At 37.2% G+C, this 21,768-nt stretch overlaps 1 protein-coding gene across 1 annotated transcript in view; it reads right to left on the bottom strand.

Annotated features, from left to right (window-relative positions):
* The window catches only part of RECK (reversion-inducing-cysteine-rich protein with kazal motifs), a gene marked incomplete at its 5' end in the record, with an annotated part of 55,469 nt that overhangs the window by 27,205 nt on the left and 6,496 nt on the right, over window positions 1-21,768 (bottom strand). Inside the window, 6 exons of the mRNA XM_009700340.1 lie at window positions 192-459; window positions 858-1,055; window positions 1,918-1,951; window positions 11,891-11,938; window positions 14,268-14,353; window positions 19,374-19,410. Of these exons, the coding sequence (XP_009698642.1) occupies window positions 192-459; window positions 858-1,055; window positions 1,918-1,951; window positions 11,891-11,938; window positions 14,268-14,353; window positions 19,374-19,410 (671 nt within the window). The remainder of the gene's footprint in view (window positions 1-191; window positions 460-857; window positions 1,056-1,917; window positions 1,952-11,890; window positions 11,939-14,267; window positions 14,354-19,373; window positions 19,411-21,768) is intronic.

Raw genomic sequence — 21,768 nt, 5'->3', positions numbered from 1 at the left:
AGAAAAGTGTGGTTCCTCTTACAGAACAGTCTTTTTTGAGATACAAAGTAAGTATTGGACAGAATGTGGCACCCATCTGATTACCTAAAACTCTGTCTTTGATGTACATAGCAAGATTCAGGCAAAGGCCTGATATGAGACAAGTTCTGAAGCATTTTCACAATTGGAAATGAGGGTAGAGAGATACTGACCTACATGTGGAAGAATTTGCTTTAGAACAGCAATGGAGCTTAGCTCCATCGAGGCCTGTTGAAGGTGGAGGGTGCACAGTGACTCCTGGGTGAACAGATCTTGAACTCTCAAGAAAACATTGCCAAAGCGGATCCTGAGGGAGAGGCATTGTTTTACAGCCTTCTATAAGTCCATCAACAATTTCAAGTTCTGTTTTCATTGACATTAGAATTCTTTTACAAGCAGCCTGACAAGCATAGTCTTCTGCTCTATCACAACAATACAAACCTGTTAAAAAATTAAAAATTGTTAATGACCAAGCATACAGTAACAACCAAGATGCATGACATAGTAGCCCTCAGAGAAAAAGTGTTATAAGGAGGCTTTTTCCCCCCCAAATAATCTCAAATAATATTGCTTCTTTTAAATGCAAACAGAATCAAATCTGGAAAAAAACCAACAGCAATATGGAGAATTAAAAAAAAAAATAAAAAAAAAATCAATAATGCACCTACAAACAAAAGTTATCATTATATAAACACATACAATTACAATATAAAACATATTAATACAATTTATACAATAGACTTAGACAATAACGTATTTTATATAAAAAGTGCATACAATCCTCAAACATTTTCCGTATTGTTATAACTTTCAGTAAAGAAGGATTTTTTTATACTTACTGTCTGTAGGATTTCTCATTGGATATGACTGTGTATAGTTGTTCACACAGTGTATAAGTTGAGGGCTAATAGATGCACAGTAATTTTCAACTGCTTTAATTTGTGAAGGACCCGGAGAAGAGTCTGTCCGAAAAATGGCTTGACAATATTCCCGACAGTTTGTATGATGACCTGCATAACTGCAACAGACTGACCCCACTGGGGAAACAAACAAAAAAACAACAGAAAATCTATGGCTTCCTACACAGAGAAATGAAGAAATGAGCATGTCTGTACCACACACAATGATGCTCAAGGTACTATTGTGGGAAAAAAAAATAAATTCTTCTATGCTCTATTAAAATAATCTCTGCCTATAGAATGACTAGGAATGTTTGTAACTAGCCAAATTATATTTGTTTGTTTGGCTCAAGAAAAAAGTCCTTAAAGGCATCTTGAACTCAAGTTCAAGACACCATTAAGCCAGCTGAATTTTATCTTCAGCTATTCTGTTCTTATTTAAGGTAGCCAGACTTGTCCTATAATTGAATTATTAGACAAGTATGAATAGTAAACAAACAAATATAAGAGTAGTATCCTAATACTCATTCAAAAAATAGACAGATGGTATCATGATTCACCCATTTTGTTACTAAATATACAGTTCTTGAGAAATACTTCTATTACAATTAATTCTGAGACACTGATTTCATTTTATACAGTCAGACATCAGGCAACAAAACACTTGCATGGTGCAATATTTCATCTATGCATTTAATTTTGTTACTTAACACTCATCAGATGAACAAAGCAGAAGGAAAAAATGAGCTTCTAAGCAATCATCAAAATAGGACAGATCAAAAAGACAGAGAAATCAAAACTGGACATAAATCATATGAACAGCCCAATCCCCTTATCACTTCAGCAAGAAAATTAATGTGTGTGGTTTGTCCTTCTACGGAACTGAATCCATGTGATTTGTGTATATGTACACCCACAGAATTTCTTGCATTTTAGAGAAAAAAGGATAGAACGATACAAAAGAAAGACAAAAAAGACAAACTATTCATTACATACTTACTTTCATTTCTGTTAATACAACTAAAGAGAGCATTCTGAAAGCAAAACAAAAATAGTATTACAAGCCAGGAAACTTCAAATAAATATTTACGTCTCCAGTCATTTCTTATTACAAGCTAATAAACCTAATTTTTTTATTATTTGTTCTGATTAGATTTGATTAAAACAAAAACACTATACAAAAGCATGGAAAGTACGAAATTAAAAGATCAGGGGTCACCTGAGGTCTCTGTGCACTTGTAACAAGCAAGTAAATAGGAAGACTTTCCTGGACTAACTTAGAAACAGCATGCTATAATAATGTCCCAAAATGTGGGTTTTTATGACAATAATTTTAAAGATTCTATGTGCAAAAAAAGAACTCGGCACAGATGCTCACATGCAAATAGAAAATCTCAACAAACTCACTCAACAACAACATACCTTAAAAGCTAACGCATGCTATCAACTCCCTCAAACTGCAGCCAAAGGGTACAGTTGGGGGATATACAACATGTTATATGACAGAAGGGAAACACATACACCCTGCTGTTTGTTTTCAGAGGACTCTAATCCACAGAGCAATCATAGAATCATAGAATAGTTTAGGCTGGAAGGGACCTTTAAAGGTCATCTACTCCGACCCCCATGCAACAAGCAGGGACATTTTCAACTCGATCAGCTTGCTCAGAGCCTCATCCAACCTGACCTTGGATGTTTCCAGGGATGGGGCACCTACCACCTCTCTGGGCAACCTGTGCCAGTGTTTCACCACCTTCATCGTAAAAAAAAAAATTCTTCCTTACATCTAGTCTGAATCTACCCTCTTTTGGTTTAAAACCATTACCCCTCATCCTGTTGCAACAGGCCCTATTAAAGTCTGTCCTCATCTTTCTTACAAGCCTTTTTAAGTACTGAAAAGGCCGCAATAAGGTCTCCCCAGAGCCTTCTCTTCTCCAGGCTGAACAACCCCAACTCTCTCAGCCTTTCCTCATAGGAGAGGTGCTCCAGCCCTTGGACCATTTTTGTTATCTCCTTTGGACTCGCTCCAACAGGTCCATGTCCTTCTGGTGTTGGAGGTCCCAGAGCTGAAGGCAGAACTGCAGGAGGGGTCTCACCAGAGTGGAGCAGAGGGGGAGAACCACCTCCCTCAAGATTATTGAACTCATGCCCAAAACAGCTACAGCCTTCCCCACACTGAAAAACCACATTTCTTCTTAAAAGAATAGGTAACACATATAAGTTTTCCGGAACTCCATGAAAAGATGAAGTCATGAGGTTGAAATTCCAAAATGTAGTTGCCAATTATCAAAGACTTTAAAATTATATGATTGTGAAAAAGAAGAAAAATTTGAACCCCCTCCACACCTGACCTCCACACTTGTCAGAACACCAGATCATAAAAAGTGATCCAATACATTAACATAGTGAAAAAACACAAGCCCCATCTTTATAAGGTTCCTGGTCTCCTTCATTTCCCCTATCCCCATCATTAAACAAATCTGTATTTTACACAGCATCTAGAGAAAAAAACAGAAACACCATCAAACTGATCCACAAACATAATGTGGGATTAAAATCTTGCTTCAGTACAGCAAAGTATCAGACATGCTACTACCTCTACATAAGAAGAGACCTCAAAATGCAGACCTAACTCAAGCTCTGTAGTTCACTAGGTTCTTCATCTATGTTAGTTACTGGTATTTCCTGCATTGCAGAGAAGTGGGTATCCCCAACAACCTTTGGGGTATTTTTGTGAAAATCTGTACTGCTGCAAACAGATGGAAACATTACATTTTTAAAGAGAAGAAAATACAGATGTATTAGAAATTGCCTTGATGTTTTTATTTTTCTTTTTGTCTTAGAGATCGTATAGAGTGCAGGAGTTTGGTTTTCAATTCATATTCTCTACTTGCTTTCTTCTCAGAGATCATTTGAGTCAATTAATCTGTTTCAGCAGCATCCTTATTTTCTTCCCTACAGTTACGTACAATTACAGAGAAAAGCAAAGTAAATATCAAAGTGATCAAATCTCCCAGTGGCTAACTCATAAAAATACCAGTAACTACAACATCTGAATGCTGCTTGCTTGTGTTCAGTTATGCTGAACAGGGAAGGGTAAATAAATACAGAACATATCTCTGTTCACAGAGGCGGCACAAAGAGGCAGTCTCACCTCTACTGGACAGCTTCAGAACATAACCCACACTTTCTGCACCCTTTCCCTTACCTACTCACCTTCAGAGACATCTTAAATCATGACACCAGAATCAGTAAATATTATAGCGTCCCAACTTCTTATTTTGTTGAAAGTGCTACTCATTAAGCACATGTATTCCACTAGAGAAGCTGAGAATTCTACAACCCCATGTTCCCTTTTTAATTTTTTTTTCCCTCAGGAAAGTTTTATAAGTACCCAAGTAAAAACATGAATCTTTAAAAAAATGTTCTTAATTTTCATAGCTATCTTCATCCTCTTTTCCTTTGTTCATTTAAGAGTAAGCACTTCAGAACACAGATTGTCTCTCCATGCATGAACTAGCATGAGTTCAGATTTGAAAATCTGAACAGCCAAAAGAACTGATTACTGTAGCAAAAAGATGGAAAACTCACATTTAAACTTAGATTTGAAAAGCCTCAAGCCTTGATGTTTCAGTTTGTATCATGCCATTAATGATTTTATTTAAATCACAAGTTCAAACTGGCCAATTAATTACTCTTTATCACAATGCCACAACTCTCTTTTCTACAGTCTCACAATTATATAATCTTTTGGATAATCTATGTTTGAATAACGAAATATGTTAACAGTCAAATGCAAGATTTTAAAGAGGACAGTCCCAATATTGTAGTGAGCAGCATCACTTTCTTCTATTTACAGTCAAAGATTAATTTAAATCATAGGTATGTGGCACTGAAATAATGACCCTAAGAGAACAAACATAAATCTAACTTGAAAATATGTTAGTTTTCCATGAACATCATCTACTTATAATTTTAGTGATCATGAACAAAAGCACAGGTCTGTTGAGAACACCTCACACAAAAGTTCAAAAGTCTGCCTTACATAAAACAACACCCAAAGCTTCACGAAGTAACAATTCAGACATTTTATTTTCATTCTTCTAATATCCTCTACCAGATTTTAGATCTTTTCTCCCAAGAGCACAGATACTGCATAATTCCTCTGAGACTGAGAATCATTTCACATTTTCCCTCTTTACTACCTACAAAGCAAACCCTGTCACCCATTCATCTGTGTAACACTGAGGGACAGGGACAAAAGAACTTATGGAAACAGAACATGTAGACAGAGTCACCATCCTATATCTGTAAAGAACAGATTTATACTGTTGCCTAAAGGCTCACGTCATTTTTACAGCACCATACATCCTTCCCTATGGATGCCAGACAACGGTTATCAGAAAGTCAGTATTTTGATGTGGCCACCTGGTTTCTCTGGGACCTTCCGTGTATGAAAAAGAAACAACTGTTAGATAGGAATTGCCATACACAACATCACTCTGACCCAAAACTGACTGACTGTCCTCAGAAGCTGCTGAAATTAGACTTCTCCGCATCCACCCTCTACCAAGCACTGGAACGTGGCATACAAACCAGCCAGGTAGAAAGCAACACTGTGACTTTATTGATTAATGTAATGGGACAGTAGAGGTTCCTGAAAAGGCTGAAGTTCGTCTGTCATGGTTATACCTAAGTACTTGACCATACTGTTAGCACAAACAATACTTAGAATCATGATGTAATGCTGCTATAAACTTAGCTAAAAATTGTCATGTTATTTAAAAGTTGAATGTTACAGAAAGATTATTAAAAAGCAGTTCAGGGATAATAGTGTCACTAGCCCCGTTAGCTCAGATTGCAATTTATAACTACACACAAAACAGAGAAGAATGTTGAGAAGATTATGATGCCTACTAGTGTTCCTCCTCTAAAGAAGGGCTCAAGTTGAGACAAAATTATCTTCTTGCAGCAATTTTACACATCAATTTTATATAAGTAGGATGCCCTAACCAGATAATAAATCTTCTTTCTGTACTTTGAAACTGTAGTTCCACAGACTGCTGAATCACTGTAATAATGCTTATATTTCTGTTAAGAGGAAGTGGTCTTACTTCTCTTTTCCACCTTGTTTTCAACTCTTCTCTCCCTGTTCTGAGTTGAATAGTCTTGTGTATGCCTTTACACCATTTCTGGAACTAATCATCTTCTCATTACTTGATTTTCCTCAGTAACCCTGCTGAAAACTCCTTTTTCTCATCTCCTAGGAATTTAAATCAGCAATTTCAACAGGTATAATACTAAGTTAGAACAGAATAGAATAATCTTTCAGATATCCTCTTTTAGATGTCCTCTTTCAGAAGGACCTGCCAGATGCCAGAGGCAGAGCAAGATAAGGAGAAATGTATTTGTCTGGCTAGCAGTGGGAGGGAATGTGTGTGGAAAAAGAGCAGTTGCAGGAAGAAACAGGAAGAACTTCAGTTGCACTGAGCTGTTAAAGCAACTCACCAAATTTCATGAAACTGTAGTGCCTGTAGCCACCACAGAACACAGTGCTAGTTAGGGTGCTGACTTTGCTCTTTGTGTAGGTCTGGATAATTGTTCACCTTCCCAGAAGGTATGGGTACAATTGTGGGGAGTGTAGCTATATAGACATGAGAAATCTTAAAAAAAAAAAAATAAAAATTAGTGTGTAGTCACCTGCTCGTAAATAAAGCTGATAACAGCATTAGACAGTCTGATTTGAATTACTGACCATAACTTCATTACAGAACATAGGGCTAATGCCCATCCCTAGTAAAGCAGCACTCCTATTTAAGAAATCAGCAGCTTTTCCGCCCACTCAAGCTTCCTTCTGAATTTGCTAGTGAACGGGCAGAAGAGAAAGACAGAGAAAACAAAGCAAAAGATAAAACAGAGATATAAGTAAGGAAAACCAAACCAAAACAAACCACAAAAAACCAAAAGAGCAGAAAAGGATGTTCTCTTTAAAGGAAGAACTAAGTCTCAAGATCTGGGAAAACGAGGATAAAAAGGCAACACTGTACACACACACAGTCTGATACTCCATTTTCAATTTGTGAATAAAATATTAAGCGAAGAAAGATGGCAATATTAAAATTTATAAAACACAAACATAATGATTTGGTTTATTTGTGCATTAATCTCATTCTTCAGATTTATCTCTTTTTAAAGTCAAATGTTGCTGAAACTGGTGATGAAAGCCAGTGAGACTATAAGCAGAAGGAATGGAAAGTGTCAGGCAGACACAGGCAACACAACCATGTATGCCATAAAGAAAACAGTCTCAAGGATCTTTTGGTGTTATGGAAATTGAAAAACGCAATTGAAGTTTATCCAGCAGAGAACATTGTCCAGTTTTCCTCACCGGAAGCTCCCTGAAGAAAGATTTTAGCCAGTACTGCAGGACCTAACTGGTTTCGCTCTTTTTGGAGCTCATCAGCTGCAGGTAACGGCTCAAAAACCAAAATGCACGCACACAAACAAACAGAGCAGAACATTTTGCTAAAGGAAGAAGTCTTCTGCATTGTAAGGCATGCTTTTATATTATAAGCACATTTTTTCTAATTGGCTGCCTCTTGTGTCTTGAATGAAAAGCAACAGTGAAGCTGTTCTTTCACACCAGAAATTAAGAGTATTTTGCTAAAAATCAAAGATTATTTTCCTCCCTAAAAATTATCGTGGTATCTGTATTCTACTAACTCTGGCAGAAAAATAAGTCTAGTACTGTTGTCTTGGGCAACCTAACCATGTTAAACATTTCCGTATAGAACCTATCCAATTCAAGCCATCTTAATTTAGAAGTATTACCTACAGTTAACAAATACACTAGGAAACAAAATGCTTCACTATGAGAACAGCAATGACAGTCCTGTGCATTTCTCCTTGACTTCATTTAATCTTCAAATTTATCAACAGAAGATAAAGTCAGAAGGTTTAGTGGAGTCAGCTGAAGTTTCAAATGATGGTGCACATCTGTTAAGAACTTAAAAAACTTACAGTAATTAACAAGTAAGGCCAAGATTTTCCTCAACTACGTAAACCAGTAAAGAAATGAGAACACTTGCACAGTAAGGTAGAACAAAATCACTGGAACTTAAATTTTGGCAAGACTGTTGAGTATTCTATCAACCTCTGAGCAGAGAACAGAGAACAGAGACAAAAAGCACAAGCAGATGACAAACATATTAGCTACAATGTGTCCACCCTGAATTCATTAAGTAGTACTTCCAGAGGCCACACACAGCAATGTGCCTCAGCAGTTCATTAAAACTGTTCTGGAACCTTTTCCTGAACCATGTCCTAAACAGCTCCTTGAGTCACAACCTTACTGTCTCTGAGTAATCCGCACAAACAATTAGATAAGAACTAAACACTGCTGACTGCATTTTTCAGAAGGGGTAATTAGTAGTCAGCACTCACTAAAACCTCAGCGTAAAGCCAGATAGGACCCTAGATGATAAAACAAGCCAATACTGTAGCACAGTGAATACTTTTCTGAATCCCTACTACAGCACTTGAAGCCACAGGCACTGCATTTGAAGTTTCTGTATTTAAAAACTGTAAGAAAACAAAGTCAGATTAAGCTAAACAGTGCTCAAATCTGTGAGAGCAAAAATACATTTAAACAGTCCAGGGACACCAAAAGCATTTACTACTGTGTGTCAAAAATAGTTTTAAGAGCAGAAGCTAAATAACTGGCAACATTTCCAATTATATTTTGACCACGTGACAGATGTTAATAGTACTCGGCTGCAGCAAAGCTCTCATAATGCCAATTAACTAGAGAAGTCTGAATGTCTTATTTAGTACACATGAAATAAGAACTGGAGTTCCTAATGTGCAGAGAGGTGAACTCACAGTACGCAGCGTGGAGACTCAAGAGCTAGAATCGGAAATTTTAGTAGTATCCTTTCCATGCACAGAAGAAAGAAAAGTGATCTTAAACACAATAATAAAGACTTTACAGCTTATTTCAAGCTTTATAAACTATTTTCAGTTACTCTTCCAAGCATGTATTCCATGTAGTCTTTTCAAAAAATGAACCTCAACTTTACACAAAACTTTTAAAAATAGGAAAATCAGAAAATCCTACATACAATCCATAGAGTTTCCACTTCTTTTTTCTTCTTTGACTATTACCTACCTTCTTTTTAGAGGAAGATGAACAGGATAGCAGAAAGCTGGAAGAAGTAGCGAAAGATAAAAGAGTTGAGATGCATAGAACTAGTGAAAAAAATGAGTATGATAAAATGAGTATCTGAGAAACAGAGGATGGGAAAAAGGACTACCAGAATAAAATCTTTCAAAAGACGACAAATAAAGTACATTTCAGTAACACTCAAAAATACTCAGCATGTTGTATTAAATTTTTAAATTTCTGTATGCAGTGCTACTTGAAAATAAAAAATGTTCAATAGGATATGCAATCTTCAATGCATTGATTAAAAATGAATAGTGTATTACAGCATGATTCATTTCTAAAATGTGTAAAATCTCCAAATTAGAAGAATCACAAAGTTCATAAATATTTACAATAAAAGTAATCCAGAAACATATGATCAGCAGAAAAAGCATCTTCAATTAATCTTGTGAAAAGCTGGCACATCAATGCTAAAGTGACTCTGCTACTGTACAACCTGAGATTCTGCTTAGCAACTTCAAACTTCATGACACCTCCTGCTTGGAGTTTGGGTTTTTTTCACTGCTCTGAACACTATGCCCTACCCGTGACGACTTACCTCATTCTTCGTGCTCACTAATTTAGTGCGAAGCTGAAGGCTAACTCATGAAGTTGCTTCCCTAATCTTGAAAGATTACAGAAAAGTACTATGCACAGTTTAGTCAACTATTGTAAGAAGCTTGTGGAAATCCTCTGGGAAATCCTTATGTGAGTATATAAGTAAGCTATAAAAGTTGGTAAGCTATGAGTGTTTACAAAAAGGGAATTATACTTCTATATTCTTCATTCAGCTAGTTTTTACTTACATGTCATGTACTTCTATATTCAATACCTCTGTAACAGACTTGAGAGCTGATGAACAAGCATTATGATCTATATTGCATACTAATTCTCAAATTGGATCCTCATTTTTAGTGAATGAAGTACGAATTCTTAAACACAAAGGCAAACACAGTATGTATGACATTGCATTTATGTAATTCACAGGCTGTTTCTGATCTTACGGCACCTCTTTCAGTTTTAACTAGCCACTCTCTTCCCAGTTGTTCAGTTTCTTCCCCAGTCAACCCAAGTGAGTACAAAGTATGGTACCGCTCACAGACATAGAAGCTACTTACAGAGGGAGCAGGACACATTCACCAAGGCACCAAGAAATTTTTTTTTAAAAAAGGAGAAAGAATGACTAAAGTGTGAAAAACTGCAGGTTCCCTCCAGAAGTATTTTTTGGAATCCCCTATCTTAGGCAAAACTTTCTTGAATTTTATATAACCAATAGGTCTCTTGAGAGCATTGCAAGTACTATTTTTCATGAGCACCTGTAAGCCTAGATACATAGGAAAACCCATTGTCATACAAAACTCTGTAGTAACTAAAAAACTACCACATAAGATACTCTATTAGGGACAGAAATTAAGTATCTGTAACAACTACTCCCAGTGCTAACTAAAAAAAGTTCTCTTTCCTTCTTCACCAACCAGAAGACTGATCCCTTCTTCCATCATTTTTCTCCCTCTTCTTCTCTTTTAGTGTTGCACAGATAGAAAGAGTTAAGGTTTTCTGTACAATAACAGCAAGAGCACTCTTGCATAAGAGCAAGGGACTCACTTTCCAAAATTCCAGATAAAAACTGGAAAAAGAAGAACTAGGAAAAGTAAATAAGATGACTACCACCATTCCATAGTCATTCTTTAATCTCTTACCTTTCCTCTCCCGTTCTCCTTCAACCCACACTGGCCAACCTCCTACAGCAATGCAGAAATCCAGAAAAAAAGAAGGAAACAGACCAGCATAATAGAGGAGAAGCTTACAGATGTTGACAGTACAGCATATCATAGCATGAGACGAGACAGAACTACCTAAAATGAAAATTCATTTTAAAGAGAACAAGCTACCGTAACTTCAGTGAAGAGACTAGGAAAATACTCTGGAGATTGTTTAGATAAAAGGACCAAAGGGGGGGAAAAAAAAGGCAATTTAATGTTTCCTGGAAAAACAGGAAACCTTCTACACTTCTGCCCAAATCAAGAGAACAGAGAATTGTCTGATACTCCGAACTGTTGATTATGAGCAGAATTTAGGCAAGACTACCTAATTCAGGGCAGGAGGAAATGAGATGACAGGGGGCAGGAGGGATCTGGCTTTTAATTAAGAAATAGTAGGAAAGAAAAGAAGTCCTAGCAGAATAGCATTTCTACAAACTGTGTTAAAAAGAATATAGGTAAAGGCAGATTTCTGAAAATATCCTGATGATTAATTGTAAGAGCAGAACAGTGAAAATAATTGCAAGAATTAATAGTTTCACTGATGTTACAAAAAAAAAATATTCATTCAAAATTATTTACATCAGGATAAGATACTCAAAAGATTATTCTTTCCTGAGTTTATTTCTTTAGGTCACTTTTAAGCTGACTCTCCCACTATAGAAACCAAAATGTTTCTGACAGAATGAATGCTCACAATGAATGCTGACTTTCACCAGAACTCCTACGAAACAAACTTTTTTGGAATCCACATTCCCATTTTGAAAGCTGCATCTTTTTCATTCAAATTAAGATATATGCAAGTCTAAAAAAAGACAAGACCTTTTTCCAGAAAACGATTATACTTTTACAAAAACTGTAGAGAGGTAATTTACATTTGGATGAAAATTACTATATCCAGAAATACAACTATAAGAAGACTAGCTTTTCCCTCTTCTACAGGATACTTTTTACATAATTTATTAACAGTTGATTTTTAGTAAGATATACCCAGACACATATACACATACCTCGTATTCCTTCCTGCAGACCTTTAAAACATCACTCTTTGCAGAAGCCTGAAAGACAGATAAATTTCTCCATTTGTAGTAGAAAATAATAAACTCATGTTGCAAAATAAAGATGATTCTACCTTTATATTTACTGTGATAACCATGTATTCATGATTTACTTAAATGTTCCCTTGTAAGAACCTAAAGAACCCTTATAAGGCTTTAAGGTAAAAAGCAGAAACCATGATTACATTTAATTAAAACCCAAAACCTCATATTTCTGCACCAAGTTAGCTGATAACGGAAGCACACAAAGCAACTTTGTTTTCGTGAAAGACTTACCAGATAAAACGGAATACGGGAAACATTTAGGAAATGGAAGAACTTGAGCATAAAAATTTCCCTATTGTACATGCTCAGTACCACTTATGTGCTTTTTTTTCCTTCTACTCCCTCTTGTACGTACAGTCCTACAGTTCCTACTGTCAAACTGAGTTGCAGAAATTCTCCCTTCAAACTGCAGATCAGTTTCCTCTGTAGAGTACCTCTTGCTCCTTTTTCATATGACAGATATTCAAAGTTATTACTACTACTAACACGAGTTATTTCCACCTCCAGTAATTTAAAGTAACAGGGTAAAGTCTGACCTTGGACCTAACATATCACCTTCTTCAAAATGCCGCCGAAACCCGCTCAAGTTTCAAGAATCAAAATTAAAATCTAAATATTTTCCATTATCCCTAATGTTTGGCAAGTATCTATATTTCAGTTTAAATGAAAATTACATGAAATATATCAACCAGATGTGGCTAAAGTACAAAATATAGCCAAGGTTCTGAGACAGCAGAGTTTGCAATCAAACAATACAGCATTTGATTCTGAGAATAATGAGAAATGATAAATCAATCATAAGATTAAATTAACAGAATTTCATAACTTACAAATGGAAGTGTTTTTATCAGGTCTGGAAAACAGTTAAACATTAGGATAAATTTGAAAACATTGCTAAGAAATGCATTTGGGAACAGATACATGTATCTTCTTTTCAGAAGATCCAAAGGATCCAGTTTGTTTACTCACTCCTCTCTTTTCTACACTATTCAGTTTGTGTACTCACTGCTTATCGTTTGTCAAATAGTTTAAACGATATGCTTTTGGGTGAAGGTAGCATCTTTTTTTTGGAGTAACAACAATTTGCAGTAGGTTGATGGTCCAAGATTAAGATTACAGAGGTAACCTGCAAGATACTACACGGACTATTAAGTACATCTGTGCCCCAGAACTGAGTTACAAGGATAATGATATATAATTATACACTCTCTGACTTTGAAGATGTTTTCAAGGTCACAAGCATGTATTTGGGGGGGGAGGGGGATATCACAAAATGCTTCACTGATTTTTAAATCTAGCAATGACCTTTTTATTATGTATCATGTTTAAAATTGTCACTTGACAGAAATAGTGATATAGTAACACCAAAACCAACTTTCTTCCATCTGATGAACAAAATCCTCTTCGAAGAGGGACAAAAATCTGTTTGGGGCTGTAATTACAATGTTCCATCACTAAACACTACACTGCAAAAAAAGAGAGCTTAGAAACAGCCACATATTGCCTTCTACTCAGCATTATTTTAAAATAATAACTTTCATGTAGAGACTGTGACAAAAAAATTTCAAGAAATTCAGTTTAGCATAACCAAAGAGAGCTTCAGAATCTTTACGGATTCAGTCAATAAATTACTACAAAGTAACAAACTAGAGCACATCAGCAATAATCACACGCTTACTGTTCGCAAAGCAAAACTAAGTGGACTAGCTCCATTTGCCAAGTGCTTGGACATGCCTGCAGCCAGCCCATCGGCTCTCACCCTGGAACTTCTGTGGTGTCAAAGTTATAAACACAGTAAGATTTCATCTTAACTGTATCTTCATTACTCAGCAATTAAATGTGGCATCAGAATGTACAAAAAAGGCACAGCTAACCCTAAGGTCTTTACATTTCTTCAGGCTCATCAAGTCATAGCAAGCAGCCTAGTCCTACAGGACAGCTGAAAATACACATTCCCCAAAAATCCCCCCACAAACGCCACAACTTTTCTTAACTAGGTTTTCATCTCAGTAGACTTGAATTTTTACTTTTTTACTGAAAATTCACTTTAAAAATGTAAATTACTTGTTTTGGCTTTTGGAATTTGGTTGCTGGCATTTGTCAATAGTAGTACTTCCTGGGAAATATCTAGTCACATTTTGTAATTTTAAAAAGAGTTTATGTGATAATTTAATTTTGATGTAAAAAATGCATTAAGCCTGAAGTTCATAAACAGTACTACATAAATGAATTCAGCACAGCAACATTTGACATTAACCACAGAAAGAGAATTAGAAAGCCTTACCTGTTTACATGCTTGCCGGCATTCCACAGCAATAGCTAGCTCACAGCAACCTAAACCAACCCACCCGTCAGATTTCTTCAAAACTCCTTTGAAAATAAGATGACAGTACATATTACAGTAGAAAGAGAGTCTATGCCATCATTTTCCCTTCCCTCCCCATGAGACAGGTACTTTTCAAATTTGGTAATCTGTTCTCATTCAAGAAGCCTGTTTACAGCTTACATTTTTATCAGAATTTATGAAGTCATTCCAAACCAACTTTAAGCAAGAAAAGAGTAAGTGTTTGCCTTAATAAATGCTGAACTTGGCAATTATGAAATACCTTCTATACACGGAGTTTAAAGATGCTTTACGCAAACTATTTTATGTGTTCACTGGAAGTATCAGAGTTTGATAATTTATCTAATCTGAAATATAAGCCAACAGAAACCACCAGGAAAAAAAACCCTCTCATTAAAATTGACATTATCTCCTACAGACACATCCTCTTGTTGGTTTCAATAGCATATTTTTCTACCAACTTTGTCAATGCAGAATATGTTTCTTACTTTTTCTTCAAGCTTCCTATACTGGTTTTGGCTGGGGTAGAGTTAATTTTCTTCGTAGCAGTTAATTATGTTTTGGATTTATGCTGAAAACAGTGTTGATAACACAGGGATGTTTTAGTGATTGCTGAGCAGGGCTTACACAGAGTCAAGGCCTTTTTTGCTTTTCATACTCCCCTGCCAGTGAGTAGGCTGGGGGTGCACAAGAAGCTGGGAGGGGACACAGCCGGGACAGCTGACCCCAACTGACCAAAGGGATATCCCATACCGTATGACGTCATACTCAGTAATAAAACTGGCGGGTGAAGGTTGGCGGGGCTGCCATTGCTTGGGTGCTGGCTGGGCATCGGATGGTTGGTGGTGAGTAATTGTTTTCTTTGAGTGTCTTGTTTTTTTGGTTTTGTGGGTCCCCCCCCCCCCCTTTCCTTTAGTTGTTTTTTTCTTTCAGTTTTTAATTATAAACTGTCATTATCTCAACCCAGAAGTTTTCACTTTTACCCTTCTGATTCTCCCCCACTACCCCATCGGCTGTGTGGTACTTAGCTGCCTACCGGGGTTAAACCACTACACTTCCTCTGTAGTTTATTCCCCCAATAACATGGTTTCATATCCAGAATTATCATCAATAAAAGTTTCCCATCGCCCTGTCTCTCTCTTTCCATTTATTTCACTATTCCCATTATCCTCATTTCTTACCATAAAGTTACATAGAAAAGCAAATTGCTGCCATAATTTGTTTCATCCTCTTAATCTATTCACAAATACAGATTTTCTGATGTTTTCAAGACATCAGAAATAAAATAAAAGAAGAATACATTCCTGTGTCTATTTCTCACATAACTTTAAAGACAGAAATAATTAAAGGGAAGGTATAATCCATGCAGCTGCCCAGCAGCTGTGGCAAATTTTTTATACTCTTTTTTTCTTACGGTAGGGGGTGGAATTATTTAGCTTAAATGAACCACTCCTTTTTCTTATTAATATTTTAAAAATAAAGCAGTAAGTATAAAGTAAAATAAAGTAAAAGAATCAACCACTTAATTTTAAAAAATGCTCTTCAGCCTAGTAGAAATGCCTATTCAGAAAAGCCACATGGGATGTCCACCTTTACAAAAGGGAAGTGAAAGAGCGAAGAGTGAGACCAGCGAGCTTAAATTCAAATGCTAAGAAAATACTGGGAAAAAAGTCATTAAAAATCATTGCAATCAATGGAAAACAATCACCAGTAGGTATTTATCATGAACAAAATTGCCTTTAAAATACATTTTGTCAGCTTTACAAATGCAGATGGCATAGAAAGTCTTACTACTGTCAATCTTTCACAACATTCTGATGGGCAAATTAAGAAGATACACTAATAGTAAATTTATAAAGGAGGAGTAAAATCTTTACGTAAATTAACATATTTCACCAGCAAATTAAAATATTAATTACATTTATTAAAATGCAAATTAAAACCTTAATGCTCAACAGAAGTAAGGTAGCAGGCGTGGAGGGAGCAGAGAGGCAAAGGTTGCAGCTTTTGGTTGCAGCTTGCATTCTGTCAGTTTGAAGTAGCCGTGTACCATCTGAATGGTCCAGACCTTCTGGAAGCACTGTAGGCCAGTGATTTACTGGTCTTTTTGGAGACTGTCCAAATCCTCTTTACATCTATTCAGAGTATTAGCTCACCTTTCCAGTTCAAACTAGTTCAAAGCAGCTGTGAAGGCCACAAATAACTGCAAATTCACTCACCTTCCACTTCCATAATTGGGATATAGAATCAGTTTTTCAGAGATTGAACATCTTTTTGAAAGTCTTAAAGACATGGCTGTTGTGCACACACAGGTACTTTGTAATCAACGTTCAAAATTTCAGAATTTGGTGCATTGTTTTAAACTAATTCGAAAAGTAAAGGCATGTCTATATGGAAGTAATGCACATATGTTTAAGTACATATGTACAGTTAATTGCCAAATCAACTAGTCACTACATTCTATTTTAGGCCTAAAATAATGTAGCAGTTGTTTCTGCAGTACTTGCACATGTGGAGCTACACATAGACTCCTTTCAATCAAATCAGTAACATTTGGTAGAATATTTATTGGTAGGATTGCTATTCTAAGGTAAAAGCAATCTAAAAAACATAAAAGAAATATCATGTGCAACATGAAAACAAGATTTGCAGAAATCTTTGCTGCAATAACCAGCTATGTCCAGGAGAAACACATGACAAATACAGCTGTACAGCTTTAGGGGCAATGTCACCACTGAATAGTCACCAGTGAATCACCACTGAATAATCAAGCAACCATATTTTGTGCAATACAGAGCCTGTGGTTTTCAGACGTACTTCTACTGGAACCAAACTGTGCTAACAGAATGAAGCAAGCTACAAATTCATGACAAATTAAGAACACTGATAAGTTTCAGCCATAGTTAGTATTTTCTTGGCAAGTGGCCCTCTCCCCAGGATATTTATGAGTAGCAGACAAGCTTGTGGAGAAAAACCGATGTGACATCTTAAAAAAAAAAAAATTGAACTGTAATTTCAATATAGCAACTTATAAATTAATTTTGTAGTCAAGGTAATTAAAAGGCTTGCATTTCTAGATGAAAATACACCTTCAGTGCACAGTTAATTGACTGGAGTCCATAGTTCCGATTATTCACCAAATTAACTCATAAAAGTACAATACAGACCCCTGAACTATGAAAGATCATCTAGTTGCGTAACACAGGTTCTTGTTCCACATCTCCTCCAAAAAGTTTCTAGAAGCCACATTACATTAGTGAGATGACTTACAACACACACATTTTTCTTCCTTATTATAAACATTTTACTGCAGTCTCCACAAGACTACTGAAATCAGAAACAGAGATAAAACCCATGAAAAATTAGAATGCCATCTCTGATACATTTATTTGGTGATGAGAGAAACATTCTACATTCTGAAAGTATCTGAGAAATGCTGAATCACCATGATGCTGAGGAAACTGGGGAGGAAAACAAAAAGGAAGATGGAAAAAGAAGAAAGTGAAAAACAACTAGGCTTCTCATGTTCAAGAGTTGTATGTGTCAAGAAGGGTGCAAGAAAGTTCACGTCAGAATTGTGTTGTCTCTTTGAAATCTTCTACAGACCACTTACAGAAAAATGATAAAGCTTAAAATCAGAACATAGCGATCATCTAGAATTATAGGTTGCTGGGTTTGCTCTCCCCCCACTCACCCACTGGGGGTCCCTTGATCATCTTTTGTAAGCACTTTCTTGAACAGGTTCGTGTGTGCATGGTCATAAAGAAACTTTAATTTCCTAGACAAGTCCCCCAAAATAATATATGTTCTGTAGGCCTACTAGATTTAATAAACAATCATTGGCAAACTAATGATACTTGCCTTCAGAAAACATGGCAAAAGAATTTTCTTTCAGAGAATACTTACATTCCTGAACATCTAGTCTTAAGTATTTAAGGTTTACAACACTGTCATGGCAAGGACAGTAAAATATGACTGACGGTGGTGTTTTGTGAGGATAAGCCATAAAAGGAAGTTAATAGAAGAACATCATGGTGGGTTTAAGGAAGTGGAAACAAATGTAAGAATGACATCTCAGTAAAGTCTTTACCGAGACAATTTGGGAGTGGCTAATTAACAAAGATTTCCACTGCTTTTTCACTTGCTTACTCAAACTTAACATTCGAAATAAAATATGTATTTCTCACTTGCAGGTTATTGCCTCCAACTAAAAAATTTATCAAGTTTTAGATGAGACAGAAGCACTGCAACTCCAACAGATATTATTAGCTAAGTAAAACTAGCAAAATATAAGACAGCAAATCTCTCTGCATGCACTGGAATCAAGAGTTTGTTTCTGACACTGGGAGGGAGGGGGGCAAGTCTGAGCAGATGCCATAAACCTGTTACAGCCTCCTCTTTCCTCACTACCACTTTTTCAACCATAGCACGCTAATTTCACTCAAAGTCTTTTAAGAAATGACGTATGATACAATAGCACTACTTAAGTCCAATTCCATCTGGTTTTGATCTCTCCTTTTAACATAACAGTCCTGTCTTGTGCTTTATGCTTTAACTTTCTAAATCCACCTGTACCAAGCATTTTAGTTCTTGATCTGAGCCTCTGCATGTCTTAAATTTTTTGACCAGTTCTTACGATTTCCCGCTGCTACTCAGTTTTTTTCCAAATTATACCGCATCTAGAGCAAAGTTGCAATAATCCATGATTTTATAGATCAGGCTAAGGTATACTGAAACTAAAAAGAATATAAAACCTTTAAAGGAAAGAAACTTGATATTTCTTGGATGTGTCACACATCACAAAGCACATGTTTAATCATGCAGACATATTAAGCATTTTCTAACTAGGAAAACAAATGTTAAAAAAAGATGCACAGGTAACCCAGTTTAGACTAAAGGAAACTAGACACCAAACACAGTTTATAATGGAAGCATCATGACAGTTAAATTATCACAAAATCTATACATGCAGGTGGTAGATACAACATCAAAACATCCATATGGTGAAAAAGCAACACAACTCAAAAATAAACTACTATTTCTTACCTGGCAAAGAAGAATTTATACAACCCCACACTTCTCCCTGAAAAGTAAAATACAATTAAGCAAAAGTAAGTTTACAGAGTAAGAGAGTTTCTAGCAGATACAAACCAGCTTTTTCAGCGTTTTTACTCTGCATTTTAAATATCCTACTGGAAGAATTCTTATGTCTAAAACATCTTTTGAAGAAGCGCTACGTGATGTAAGTTGAGTACCACTTGCTTTGATGAGAAAGCTGCCATCTATAGAGTATGGAATCAACAGGAGTGTTTTTGTAGGTCCAGAACATACTGTGATTACCTGGAATATGCTAGCTAGTCAACTTCCCCCTTCACTGTTTAGAGAACTAAGTAGCAACTGTTTAGACAAATAAAAAGATTTATCTATGACTATGACTACCTATGACCTGTGGAGAAGCTTATTGCCTTAGCACTCCTTTCCACCAGCTTAAAAAAACCTGCAAACAACACATATAACCACACAGAAAACAAAAGAAAGATGGTTTAAGGTACCTCAGAGACCAGAGAAATGTAGCTTCAGGGAAAGACAGATATATGGAAGAAAGAGTTGTGTAAGTGAAGTTTACTGACATGAAAAGTTACAATAGGGATCTGTTGGGTTCACCCTGACTGCAAAGCACTCCTGGTCCTAAGCACGAGTCCTGCTATCTGACCTAAGTGGCCGATGGTATTAGGCAGAATTCTGTAAATGCTTCTTCCGTCTTTTTGGCAGCAAAAAAAAAGGTGAAGAGCTTACCAAAGAGTGGCTGTCCTCTCTCTCATTACTGTTATCACTGAGACTACTAGCCAAGCTACGACAGGGGATTCTTTACACTAGGGCTAGTATAAAAGAAATCTCAGGTCAGACAATGGTCTGCCACAGGTGCTTATGTTACCCACCCAGTGAAAGTTACAAATGTCCTAGAAGAAGGAGGTTTACACAGGAGAGGAAGAATTCCATCTAAGGTAAGAATTTCAGATCAGCTATCAGAAACAAGTACATATCGCAGTTACAGTGGGTGCGCTGTGTTAGAAGCCCGAAGAATTAAAAGCTATGGGAGCTCCTATACACTGTATGCTAGATGTTTAACATCCTACAACTGGAGTCTTACAACACTTAGACAATATGATCCCAATATAGTATTTCAAATGACAAGAGTACAGCAAAGCCTTGATGGATTACATGTATTTTAGTACAATGTTATTGAATTCAATATTTTCTAAGCAAGCACTAGGAAAACCTTAATTAGACGAAATCACAGGAAAATTCTGCTGAGAGTAAGAAGGCAACTGACAAGTCTAAAAGGGTGCATTGGGTCTGCGTGGCAAGGTTTTTGTACTGGGTGGGCTGCAGGGGTGCCAGAAGCTTCCCCCATATCTGACAGCATCAGTTCCAGCAGACTCCAAGATGGACCCGCAGCTGGCCAAGGCTGAACTCATCAGTGACGGTGGCAGCACCTCTGTGCTAAGATATTTAAGAAAGGGGAAAAATTGCTGTGCCACAGCAGCTGGCAGAGAGGAGAGAGAATACGTGAGAGAGACAACCCTGCAGATACCAAGGTCCGTGCAGAAGGAGAAGGAGGAGAAGGTGCTCCAGACACCAGAGCAGAGATTCCCTGTCAGCCTGTGGTGCAGCCCATGGAGACCCACGCTGGAGCAGACCTCCACCTGCAGCCCATGGAGGTTAATGGTGGCACAGATCCCCACCTGCAGCCCAGGGAGGACCCCACGCTGGAGCAGGGGGATGTGCGCTGAAGGAAGCTGCAGTCCATGGAGAGCCCACACTGGAGCAGGCTCCTGGCAGGACCTGTGGCCCTGTGGAGAGAGGAGCCCAGGCTGGAGCAGGTTTGCTGGCTGGGCTTTTGACCCTGTGGGGGACTCAGGCTGGAGCCATCTGTGCCTGAAGGGCTGCACCCCAGGGAAGAGACCCACGCTGGAGCAGTTTGTGAAGAACTGCAGCCCATGGGAAGGACTCACACTGGAGAAGTTCGTAGAGGACTGTCTGTCGTGGGAGGGACCCCATGCTGGAGCTGTGGAAGAGCATGAGGAGGAAGGAGCAGCAGAGACAATGCATAATGAACAGACCATAACCTTCATCCCCCTGTGTCGCTCAGGGGAAGGAAGCAGAGAAGTCAGGAGCGAACCTGAGCCCAGGAAGAAGGGAAGGCAGGGTGGGGGAAGGTGTTTTTAGATTTGTTCTTATTTCTTATTATCCTAATCTGACCTTTTGATTGGCAATAAATTAAATTAATTTCCCTGAGTTGAGTCTGTTTTGCCCATAATGGTAATTGGTGAGTGATCTCTCCCTGTTCTTATCTCTATGCATGAGTCTTTCATCATATTTTCTCTCCCTTGTCCAGCGGAGGAGGGGGAGTGATAGAGTGGCTTTTTGGGGTCCCCGC

Source organism: Cariama cristata, unplaced genomic scaffold, assembly GCF_000690535.1.
Source record: "Cariama cristata isolate BGI_N322 unplaced genomic scaffold, ASM69053v1 scaffold2590, whole genome shotgun sequence".
NCBI lineage: Eukaryota > Metazoa > Chordata > Aves > Cariamiformes > Cariamidae > Cariama > Cariama cristata.
Note: the sequence above shows the minus strand (reverse complement) of the source record. Positions and strands in the feature narration are given on the sequence as shown.